Raw genomic sequence first — 12,500 nt, forward strand, 5'->3', positions numbered from 1 at the left:
TATATATACACATATATACTGTATATATATATATACTGTATATATATATATATATATATATATATATATATATATATATATAATATCATCAACCGTTATTAGTCCACTGCAGAACAAAGGCCTCAGACATGTTTTTCTACTTGCAACTGTTATGGTCTTACTATACCAGTCCACACTCGCAAACTTTCCTAGTTCGTCAATCAATCGTCTTCTCTTTCTTTCCCTGCATCTTTTTCCATTTCTAGGGACCCGTTCTGTTATTCTTACTGTCCATCTGCTATCTGTTATTCTCATTATATATCTTGCCCATGTCCATTTCTTTTTCTTACATGTTGATAGAATATCCTTTATTTTAGTTTACTCTCGTATCCATGTTGCCCTTTTCCTCTCTCTCCTAGTGTTATTCTTATCATTATTCTTTCAATATTAGGCTATAAAAATTGCCCCTAAGCATTCTTGAAGTTAGGCGGTTAGGCCCACGCCCTTTCCCCCAGGTGTTTGAAAGCTTAATTGCCGGCGACTTTTGGCATTTCTTGGTGGTCATCCATACCAGTAATGACCGGACCAAACGTTGGTTAACCTTGCTGATCAGATTGTGTACCGAATGAATAAATTAAAGTATGAATGTGCTACCGGAAAAAGATTGCATATACAGGAAAGACTTGACGTTAAAGTTTTGTATTGATTGTTTTAGTTCTTCTCTTAATCTTCTGCTCTTTACAACAGAATATGTATAAACGAAAATTAGATGTTATATCAAGGTGGCGAACAGCATAGAATTTGAGAAATTCTACATAACACCCCAAGACGGAATGTCTTGGAAAGGATGGTTCTTCAGTACATTAGCACTGCTCGACGAGCCAAGGTATTGCATTGAACTATAATGGTTTTGAATTGCCGAATTAGTAATTTTGGTAAACAAATGAGAATTACTTCTAAAACTGTATTCGTTTTAAAACTTTATCTAAATGTTTTCATTGTGAAAAATCAATATTGTTATCAGACCAATTTTCTTGGAATATGTCATCTTAGATAAAATACTCTTCTATCTCGACAATGCTTTTTCTGATTATAAGTTCTCATATCTAAACCTTCGTTTCTTTCTTGTGCTTTCATGATACGGTTATTTTTTTATTTCCTTTTTTTTTTTTGCTATGGTTATTGCACATTTATTTTTTTTTGTTCTAGTGTGATGCCAGATTTATAAAATCAATCAATCATGGAATATATCCCATCATTACGACTTTTGCCCTTGGGAGGGAAAGGATATGGAGGGCGTTACTCATATTGATTGATTTCAGTGTTAAAGTAACGGGTGTCCTTCCCCCCTCCGAATCTCGATTGTCAGTTGCCATATTAGAATGAAATTGATATTCCTATGACAAACACATATCCACGCTCATTTGTTATATATGTATATATGTATATATATATATATATATATATATGCAGAATATTATATATATATATATATATATATATATATATATATATATATGTATGCATGCAGTATACTTTATATATATATATATATATATATATATATATATATATATATATATGTGTGTGTGTGTGTGTGTGTGTGTGTGTATGCAGTATATTTTATTTTGTATATATATATATATATATATATATATATATATATATATATACACATCCTTTTATTATGGATGGTTAAAATTTATATTCAAGTATCATTGTATTTATTAAGATGCATTCTTCTGAAAATAGTCAGTCATTCTGAAATGTGATGTGTCATTTGACGCTGTAAAATAGTATTCATTTCAAAACGCTAAGCATACATCGATTAATGAAGCCGTACATCCACTGTAGACGTAGAGGATGGCGAGAATAAATATTTTTTCTTGTTCTAAAGGTGTTATATCGCGTATTTTATTTGCGTAGGAAGTATGTATTTGCTTGCTTGTATTTTCTAATGTGCTACATGTATATTTTACGTTCTTGTGTGTACCTGAGAGAGAGAGAGAGAGAGAGAGAGAGAGAGAGAGAGAGAGAGAGAGAGAGATGTACGTTTTTCCTAATGTAACACTAACTGGCAAACCATATTAAGAAAACTACTTTTGAATAAATATAACTTTGGCTAAACCACGTTTTACATTACTCTTACTAATACTAAACTTTTCAAACTATTCCTCATGATGGTTAGCTACTGTCCTCATTCTTCTTTCACCCACCTTTCCTATCAGCTAAGAAAAAATATGGTGGAAACTGATACATCAAATACAGGAAATACTAAGATTTTTAACGTTGCCATTGATTCACAGGGCTGTTAACTTTTTTATTTTTTTTTTTTTTTGGCTAATCTTAATGTCAATTTTATCAGAAGGTGCAGACAACATCATCCTATAATTTTCAAAATCCCAAATGAATATAATTGAAAAACAAGTTTTCTTCCTATATTTATACAATTATGCGTTGTTTTTACTTTTAAATTCTACTGTATATATTTCCGTAGATCTCAGGCTTGTGATGTCTATTTTTTTTAGTTTTTTATATACTTTAAAATTCTGAAAACATACAAGTCCATTACTTGAATGATAACCAAACTCATCAGTAATGTTCTCATTTGACAAATTTATTGTATGATAAATTTCTTACATTTATTCTCATAATTAGTAGTGTGATAATACTAGCAGTCAAGGTTAAGGGCCACTTAAAGAAAGAAAGAATGAAAGAATAAGGAACATGTATAATAATTAATGCAGAGAAACGTGTAAGTAGGACATCTGTTTAATTTTTTCATGTCTAATTTAAGATTCGTCATCGCAATGATCTTTATAGAGCATCCACATGTGCAACTTATTTTGCTGTTTAATGTTAATTGTGTTTATCCCATTCAATGCTAATTCTAGGTTGCGGTAACGAGGTCTGTTGATTCAGAATATCTTATCTGATCTCATCAATTCTTCTTCTTGTTTTGATGTGAAAATTAAGATTCTTTTATATGTGATATATTTGCTACCTTATTTGCGAATCCATTGTAATGGTATTTGCTCAAGGATTTTTGTGTCAAGCTGATAATAAAGCTGATCCAAATGAAGCCTCTCCTTAATCTTTCAGCTTCACTCTTTGCTTTGGGAACAATGTTCAGCGGCAATTCATTTAGATTCATCAGCTGTTTACGTTTTTTTTTTTTCCTATGATCAGAACCAAGCGGATGGGTATTATCATACATGGTATTAGAGGTTTTGAAATGTCTTTCCAAATTGCCTCATTTGAACATATAAATTATTCATCAAAATATCAAAGTGTGTGTGAATAGTCTATTTTTTTAGAATTTCCAGTTTTCTTCACAAATAAGTTTCATCTTTGACGCTATACATCTCTTAGGTACAGTAGTGGCTTGCTTTGTCAATAATCTACCATCCAATTCCGTTTTCTTTTTCTTCTATTTCGCTCGAGGTTTCTTTTTTGTAATTGTGTTTCATTGCTTGCTTTCCCTCCCTGCATTCCGCGATCTCTTTCCTCTTTCTATAGGGTTGTGGTAGTTAATTGGAAACGTCCATGTTTAGCGATCTGCTGGACTGGGGTTCGAAACTACAGTACCTCATCTTCCTTGTGAACTAAGGATAGGGCATTTGGGGTAGCCTATTGGTCTACCTGTTGAGTCATCTACAGTCATTGTCTTGCCCTTCCTGGTCCTCGGTTGGATGGAGGGAGCATATCATATGTATATATATGGTCAGTCCTTAGGCCTAATGTATTGTCGCTGTGTCATGAGCGACCTTTAATAACCTTTAAAACTTTTTTGATAAATGAAGACATGAGTATAAATATATAGAGTGTGAGATACAAGTGATAGTATAATTTAGGAGAGAGAGAAAGAGAGAGAGAGAGAGAGAGAGAGAGAGAGAGGAAATGCCAGTCCTTGTCGGAGTGCTAGCTCCTTGACTCCAGGGGAAGGAGGAAACCGGAAGGTTTGGATTATGATGTGATGTAAGGGAACCCTTAGGCGCAGGACGAGAGGGTCCATGTTCGGCGTCATCGGAGGGAGGGAATCCCTCACTCATGTCCTCTGTTTAGAGGAGTGGAAGGCAGGGGAAGAACCCTCTGAAGGGAGAGGGAAGCTCGGATTGAGTGAGTGGATTGGATGAAACTTGAGTTTGGAGTTTGGAGGCAACTGATGCACATGAACGGAAGCAAGAGAATTTACATCTGTTGAGGGAAGGATAAAGTAGTTATATAGATATGCTTTATATATATATATATATATATATATATATATATATATATATATATATATATATATATGTATATACATATTATATATATATGTGTGTGTGTGTATATATATACATATATACTTAGATATGTATACATATATATAATGTATATATATTATACATATGTATATATACACACATATTATATATATATATATGTGTGTGTATAATTATATACACAGTATATATAGTATATATATACACACATTATATATATATATATATATATATATATATATATATATATATATATATTATCTTTAGAATAGATTTATTTATCGTTGAAAGTTGATGCACTGTATAGATAATTGATAAGTTATAGGCTATAACTATATAATGACGAAATTAAAAAAATACAATTGGCAGAGCATGTAAAAGTTTTTTTTGAGGGGTTGGGAGTGCTTACTTCAAGAGAAATTATCATTTTCAGAATGAAGTTAAAGCAGTCTGCAAGTCTCTTTATGTTTTTTATACAGTATTGTTTAATTTAGGGACATTTTCTCGTTCATTTCTCCTGTCACAGATGTATTCTATAAGTCTAGAGTTCAATAACGCTTTTATTTTTTTCATTTGACCATCTGTTTAAGTCAAGTACTTCAATGATTATTTTTAGTTTATAAACGGTTTTTGTACATAAATGATTTTTTGTATGCAGTTAAAATTTTTTTCATGGAGTTGAATTTGTTTTTAATGGATTTTTTAGGTATCTTTCCTTGTTAAAGTTAAGAATTATTGGAGTTATATTCTTCAAGATGATAGAAAAATACAGTTAAGAAAAAGATGAATATAACTGCATATGATTATTTGTTTCCGTAACAGTAGACTGTAAATTTTTTTTCTCATAAATTTATTGACCGTTAACAGGCTGACTATCGCAATATGATATGCCATGTGGGATAGGCTAGATTTATTACTTTATCAATTAAAAGATATTAATCATAATTATTTTCCTTTGCAGAAATGATGGTGCAATGTAGTAGGCTGTGACTGTGCAACGGACTCCCGAAATATCCCTGAGGAAAATAGTTGAGAAAAGAAGAGAATTAAAAGGACTGTCCAATGAACGCCCCTCTGTAACTTCCAGTCTTATTCAGATTCTATTTTCTTAAACGAATTGGTAGTGTAAGTGGATTTATTTAAGCGAAAGAATGCAGCGTTTTGGAATATAACTGAGTAAGAACCATCAACTTGTCGTTTAACTTGAAGTGAAATAAAGTGAAGGCGAAATAAAACGTGATGCGACCCAAATAAGCGATGAAGTGTCCCCATACAAAGAAGCGTAACCCCAGGAAGCACTGAGCTGTGGCTGCAACATCACTTCATTTTGCATTACATTTCCCTGCCTGAAGTTCAAGCTGGGTAAAAAGAGAAAGAAAAAAAAATATCAAGACTCCTAAGTTCAAACTGGGTGGAAAACGAAGGAAGAAAAAACGATTCAAGTTACTAGATTCAAACTGGGTAAGAAACGAAAAAGGAAAAAAAAAGATCCCAATTTGCTTCCATCAAGCTAATGGATCAAGTATTTCCCGGCGCGAAGATCCGACAAAGAGAGAATTTTTAAAAGTCCATCGAAGTCTGACGATTAGGACTAGGAGATTTGGACTTTTTTATTAATTATAAAAATCTGGGAATCGGAGCACCATGCTGCCTTCGCCCATGAGAGCTTTGAGGCGGGCGGCGCCCACGCCCAAGGAGAAGTCGCCTGATGAATTGCACTTGGCTGTTCTCACGGGAAGGACCAAAAGGATTAAACATCTCCTCAGAAAAGGTAAGAACCAAATGCAAACTTTGGATTATTGCTATTTCTACTTAATTTGTCCGTCTGTCTCCCTGTTTGTTTCTTTGTCTGAAAGTCCATAAGGTAATTCAGAGATGTTATTGTGGACGGTTTGGCTATAGGTCAAGAGATAGACTTGGGTAGGGATCGAGGCCTATTTTTCTGTTGGTGTTGGAGGAGGTTTGTTATTCTTGAAGGTTTTCTACTTTAATGAATCATATATCTTTTAGCCTATTCAGTATCATTATTGGTAACAGGTGCCTCATTGTTATTGTGAAAATTATTTTGCCTTCAATTGTGTTGATTGTAACTAAGTAGTTGTTTTTTACTTTATCGTTATTATATTTCACTCAGAAACAACAATAAATTTATTACTGCTATGATCATTACTAACGTTTTGAAAATATAATTTGCTTTCTTACGAATAATGTATTATGTCATGTAATGAAAATTGATAAGGAGAAGAAGCTTAAAGTTCCTCTGGCACAAATCAACAATAATAAAAAAGGGAATGTTAATCAGTGTCGTAGGAAAAGGTCTTAAGCCTCTAAAAGGAAACGGTGTAAAAAAAAAAAGTTTCCATAGAAACAAAGAAAAGTTACCTACTCTTAGAACCAGCGTAGTATCTGCTCATAGACTCGTAAATGTATTCGTTAGGTATGCAGTTGAGTAACCAGAATGGACAGGGTTAGAAATGAACATATTAGGGGTACAGTAAAGGTCACTGAAGCATTAAAGAAAGCGCAAGAGGCAAGGTCAAGATGTTATGACCACGTGATGAGAAGGGAAGAGCAAAACGTGGCAAGAGAAGTGATGAATGTTGCGGTGGATAGAACACGAAGAGGAGAAGGACTTACGACTGGATGGAAAGATTGTATTGAAGATATTTGATTGAAGAATTTGAGGTTTTCTGGGATCCTGAGAATGATATGAGGAGAAAATGTAATTGGAAGGAAATTACACAGGACAAAGTTAGATGGAAAGCACTATTTAAAAATGGTGACCCTGAACAGGGATTAAGTTGGAAAGAAGATACAATATTTGATTAAAGCTCATAAAGTATGTTAGGCTTTTGTGAGAGATAAAGACCCATCCGTAAATCCCTTGCCCAAATTAAACAATTCCTTCTTAGGTTTATATTTTTTTCTGTCCAGTTTGTATCTTGTTATTTATAAGAATCCAGCCATTTCATTCTTCCAACCAATATGCTAAAATTAATTTCGTTATTTTCCTGGCATCCAATTGCTTTTTTAAGATTACTGTTGCAATCTATATGATCTCAGGATAATTGTTGTCATCCATTTGCTCTCCTAACATTGCTATGGCTAACGTTAAATTTAAACTTTCTCCCCTGACCATAAACTTTAGATTATTTTACCAGCCTCTGTAGATTACCTTTAATATGACAAAGTAGCAGTGTATCATTGTGTGTGTGTGTGCGTGTATACAGAGTGATTAAATATAGGCAATCCATGTAAACACGCGGATACCAGGTTGCAATTCTCTGAGGTTTATAACTTCTTTTTCGCTGGCGATCATGCGTTGCTCCTATTTCCATTTTTCATTATCCCCTAGCTCCCTTGCTTGTAAATCATACAAAAAATATCTTAAAGATTATCCAACGTGCGTGTATGTATATACATATATATATTTATATGTATATATATATATATATATATATATATATATATATATGTGTGTGTGTGTGTATGTGTGTGTGTGTGTGCCTGTGTATGTGTGTGTATAATATATATGTGTGTATGTATACACACACACATTTATATAATTATAATTTGGCACTTACACACGTAACTTTAATATATGTAAATATCAACCAAGCAGAAGCATTTATTATAAATGCATTTTCTGTGGATATATATTCCCAAGGTTGATTTCGATATTAGATGCCATTTGTGGCTGATATTTACATCAATTAAAGTCAAGTGTGATAGTGACAAATGATCATCATAAATAGCCCCGTGTTGCAAACTCATTAATGAGCTATCGTGGTGTAGATAGGTTGATTTCAAGGCTATGTACAAATTCCTGAATTTGACAGGAATATGAGCAGTGGTCTCGTAATGAACTTATATCTCTCTTGATGGCCCATTGGTAGAGTCTATTGCTGGGATTGTTTCGATTCAAAGGCATAGGCTTGAATTCTTGCCCAGCCAGGACCATTTATCAAAAATTTTTTTTTACTTATTTATATATTTATTTATATATATACACACACACAAACACACACACACACATACATATATATATATATATATATATATATATATATATATATATATATATATATGTGTGTGTGTGTGTGTGTATCTAGATTGCAAGGGCAAATGCGTACATATATATATATATATATATATATATATATATATATATATATATATATATATATATATATATACAGTATATATATATATATATATATATATATATATATATATATACAGTATATATATATATATATATATATATATATATATATATATACAGTACATATATATATATATATATATATATATATATATATATATATATATATATAGCATGTCATTTTGATATGATTATGTAAGTTTTCTGCTTTGGTGCTATTTTTTCATCTTAGAGGAAATACATACATAGTCTCATACATTATTGGTGGCATGAATTTTACATATTTATGAAGTCAACTTAATGATTCTGTTATATATAAACACTAAAATTTTACCTTTCACTCAATATTGTTAAGAATTACTTTTAGTTCAATTAAGCTTTTAGTATCTTTATTGAATCATGAAAAGTTAAGAACTTTGGGAAGTAATTGAAGATGTGTTCAAAGGGAGTTGATGTAGAGTGACATATTAAAGACCACCATGCCATCAGCTGAGAGAGAGAGAGAGAGAGAGAGAGAGAGAGAGAGAGAGAGAGAGAGAGAGAGAGAGAGAGAGAGAATATAATTCTATTGAATAAAAGGAATTCTTCCGGACCTAAGTAGAGGTTAATTGAAGTTTTGTGGTTAGAGGAAATGACCCTTTTTTGTATATCTTTCAGTGGAAGAGGAAGGAAAGAGTAAGTGAAATAGACTAGATACTAGTTTGTTACAAGGAAACATGAAGACAATGTTAAATCATTAGGACTACAGTATGTAAAGTCATGATGCTTAATAACTGTGGAAAGGAGAAGAAGGATGTAGAGTGGAAGTAGGAGGAGAAATAGGAATATCTATGAATTACAAAAGCATAATGCAAGAGTACGTCATAAAAGAGTGACTAGTTTTATTGATGTAAGGTAATTTCTGGCAATGAAATAGCTATGAAAACAACCAAATGAAAAAAAAAAAGAAATAAAGAAAGTATGTTTTGCCTAATATGACGCAATGATTACGATATCAGGATCTTGTGGCTAGGACGCCCTCCCTTGCCCAGAGTCCTTTATTTAACCACCCAAAGGATTCTCAATTCAGAATCCTGTTCTCAGGTTATGGCCTGCTCCTTCATGCTTTGAGCTCGGCGACCTTTGCATCCTATCGTGTTACTGAGCGATCGCTAAGCGCACATCAGGCAGGTACGGGATTATGAACCTTAAGTTACCACTTCAGTGAGATAAAAATGCAATGCTCCCAGAGTGGTCGAGATTAGCCGGTCTGATGGTGATGTTCAAGGTAGATTTACGTACGGAAAACGTGGGTGCTCTAGATAGGTTTACATGGGGTCAAGTACGGGATGTTGTTGCATAAGGTCACGGAATATAAGTAGCCTACGTATTTATTGCATTTAATTAGGTATATCTGCTTTTCATACAAAAAGCTTCAGGTCGTTTTCAATAGTACCAAGGGCTAGCTGTCATTGCAATGGACCATTGATGTGAATGCATAATGCATAGATGTTTAGGTAAGTTTGCCTAAGGGTGGTTTAAGGACTTTAATTACCAAATGCATTATGAAATTGCGAATGATCTAATGATCTATTTATATAATGTACACGTTTTATATTTTAAATATATTTATGTATATACAGACAATAAGAAATAGATTTACCCCGTATTGTATAAGGTAATTCTTTCCTTTGGTCCCTTGTTTGTGTACTGTGGCGAAAATACGACAATTACTTTTAATTAAAAACTACATGGAACAAGGTGTCAAATAGAAGGTTTAATCAGGATATTCCTGTTTTAAGATATGTACTGGTGGTAATAAGCAAAGAATGTTATATAAAAGATTATTCAAATCGTGATAGGCTCGCATCTTGACGCAATTAATTAAAGGCTTCGTTTGGATTTGATCAGCGAATGATAAAGTCATTTGTTGATAAGGTATAGCTTAAAGATTTATTTATATTGAGGAAGTTTGGGAAATTCTCTTAGCAGAAGAGACGAAGAATAAAAAATGCTATACAAACTTGAAATGAAATATGAACATATACAGATGATTCGAAGACTGATCTACTGTATGATCAAAAGCTTGGACAAAAGAATGCCGACCGAGTTGATAATGACCTTCATATGGAGGATTTAAACAGAAAACAATATTGATAATTGAATACATGTTATACAGTACTCATCTAATAGTAGTCTCAATTACTGCATTCAGAACACCACATCAGCAACGTTGTTGCCTGGCTAATACTTGGATTGTTGACTACCTAGGAACGCATATACATATGGCATATATTCTCCATGGGAGGTTGATAACGCCATGGTCATGGTAGTACAGACCATAACCTTGTATAAATTAATTATTTAAAAATTCAATTGATAAAATTGTTGGAAGGCAAAATAAAATTGTTTAGCTTTATTTTCACTTGATTTGATTTAATCTTCTGTTCAATCATTTCATTAAAATAATATTACTGTAAGGTTCAATGTATGGAATTTGTGACGCCCTGGTGAAAGCTGGTTTATAGAATGCCAATAAAGAGTAAAGAGATGAGAATGCTGAGGTGGATTATGGGAATATCACTGCTGGAGAATGACAGGCGAAGTAAAAATTTCAGAATTGACAAGTCACGACTGAGATGGTGTGGCCATGTGTTGAGGATGGATGATGGGGAAGGAGAATGGAGGGTTGGGAGGAACCTGTAGTTGGGAGAAGATCGAGAGGGAGGAGAGAATTAGCTGGCGAGATGAGATGAAGGATGATAAGGAGAGAAGGGGTTTAGTGGAAGAAAATACCTTTGGTAGAAGGCATTGGAGAATGCGCATCAGGCAACCGACCCCTTGATGTAGGGATAACGGCGAGACAGAAGATTAGAAGGGATTGGCTATTCCATGGCAAAAAATTTAGAAAGATCAGATCTTAGCGGTTATTTACATCGACAATATTTTAACGAAATAAAGTATTAACGGCCTTCTGTCTTGTTTGTTTTTCCTTCCTGAATTTATTGTATTTAGGCAATTTCTTTGTTTCACCCTTCAGTGGAAATCGTCGTCTAAAGTGACTGAAAAAGTAAAAAAAAAATAAAGTGTAAAGAAACCCGTAGAAATGCTTAGGTGGTTGAGGGTCATGACTGTTAACAAAATTTATGGTAACATAATGAGATTTTTTGTGTAGCTGTATCGAAGAGCATTTACATTTTCATTTACATTTTTATTGAAATGTTGATAGCTGTCTGTCTATGCCACGAGACTTGCCAAGGCTCCTCATAGTTATTTTATATACATTTGTATTTGAGTTGAGATATGTCAAATCCTAGTGCTGCCCAGTAAAAGACATAACTGCTTAATTTCTTTCTTAGTTGATATTTGGTCAAGCGATTTTTGAACGCTTATGACGCGGAATGTCATTTAGTTCTTAGGAAAAATCGCTGTGAACCTTTAAGAGTAAGCCTTCTAAAGAATCTGCTAAATAACCTTCTTATGGTTTTTCTTAAGCTAAGAAATACATGACAGTGCAGGGCTTTACTCTGTCTCCCCATGGAAGCGTAATCCGTTTACTCCCGTACAGCGTCATTTTGAGACCATATCGTGCAACATTTTTATCGTTCAACGTGGTAGCACTCCAGTTTGCTTCCGTAAGTGATCCAGTGATGGTTATTTAGGGGTGAGATGGCCTTATACCAGCGAGTGTAAGGTGTTTAAAGGAGTAAGAGGCTTTGATGTGGATGTTTGGACTCCGCCCAACTACTCATACCTGTGGTACTTACTTTACGTGACAAATATTTAAAAGAAAAAGATAAGTACCTGGAGTGGTTTTTAATGACCCCACAAACCATATCCACCTGCACTTCTTTTCCTCGTGTTTTTCATAATGTGGTCTAGGAAAGGGCAGTTGGTTTCTCGTCCTATCTAGTTAGTATCCGACAGTATGGATCTCTTATTAAACTAAGTCTTCCATCCTCCAGGAAAAGCCGTTTTGTCCACCCTCCAGGAAGAGCCGTTTTGTCAGAGGTAATTTTCTGTAATATAAATCATCATCATCAGCCGTTGCTAGTCCACTACAGACCTAAGGCCTCATACATGTCCTCCCACTAGCGTTTGTTCACGGTTCTGCT

General features: G+C 33.6%; 1 protein-coding gene across 4 annotated transcripts in view; it reads left to right on the forward strand.

Annotated features, from left to right (window-relative positions):
• LOC137627267 (inactive serine/threonine-protein kinase TEX14-like) overlaps positions 1–12,500 on the forward strand; it is a 298,494-nt gene that overhangs the window by 48,238 nt on the left and 237,756 nt on the right. For all 4 annotated transcript variants that reach the window (XM_068358350.1, XM_068358378.1, XM_068358358.1 and 1 more), the window contains exon 2: positions 5,203–6,012. In XM_068358350.1, the coding sequence (XP_068214451.1) occupies positions 5,886–6,012 (127 nt within the window). In that variant the 5' untranslated portion in view covers positions 5,203–5,885. The remainder of the gene's footprint in view (positions 1–5,202; positions 6,013–12,500) is intronic.

Source organism: Palaemon carinicauda, chromosome 2 (genome assembly GCF_036898095.1).
Source record: "Palaemon carinicauda isolate YSFRI2023 chromosome 2, ASM3689809v2, whole genome shotgun sequence".
NCBI classification, from domain to species: domain Eukaryota; kingdom Metazoa; phylum Arthropoda; class Malacostraca; order Decapoda; family Palaemonidae; genus Palaemon; species Palaemon carinicauda.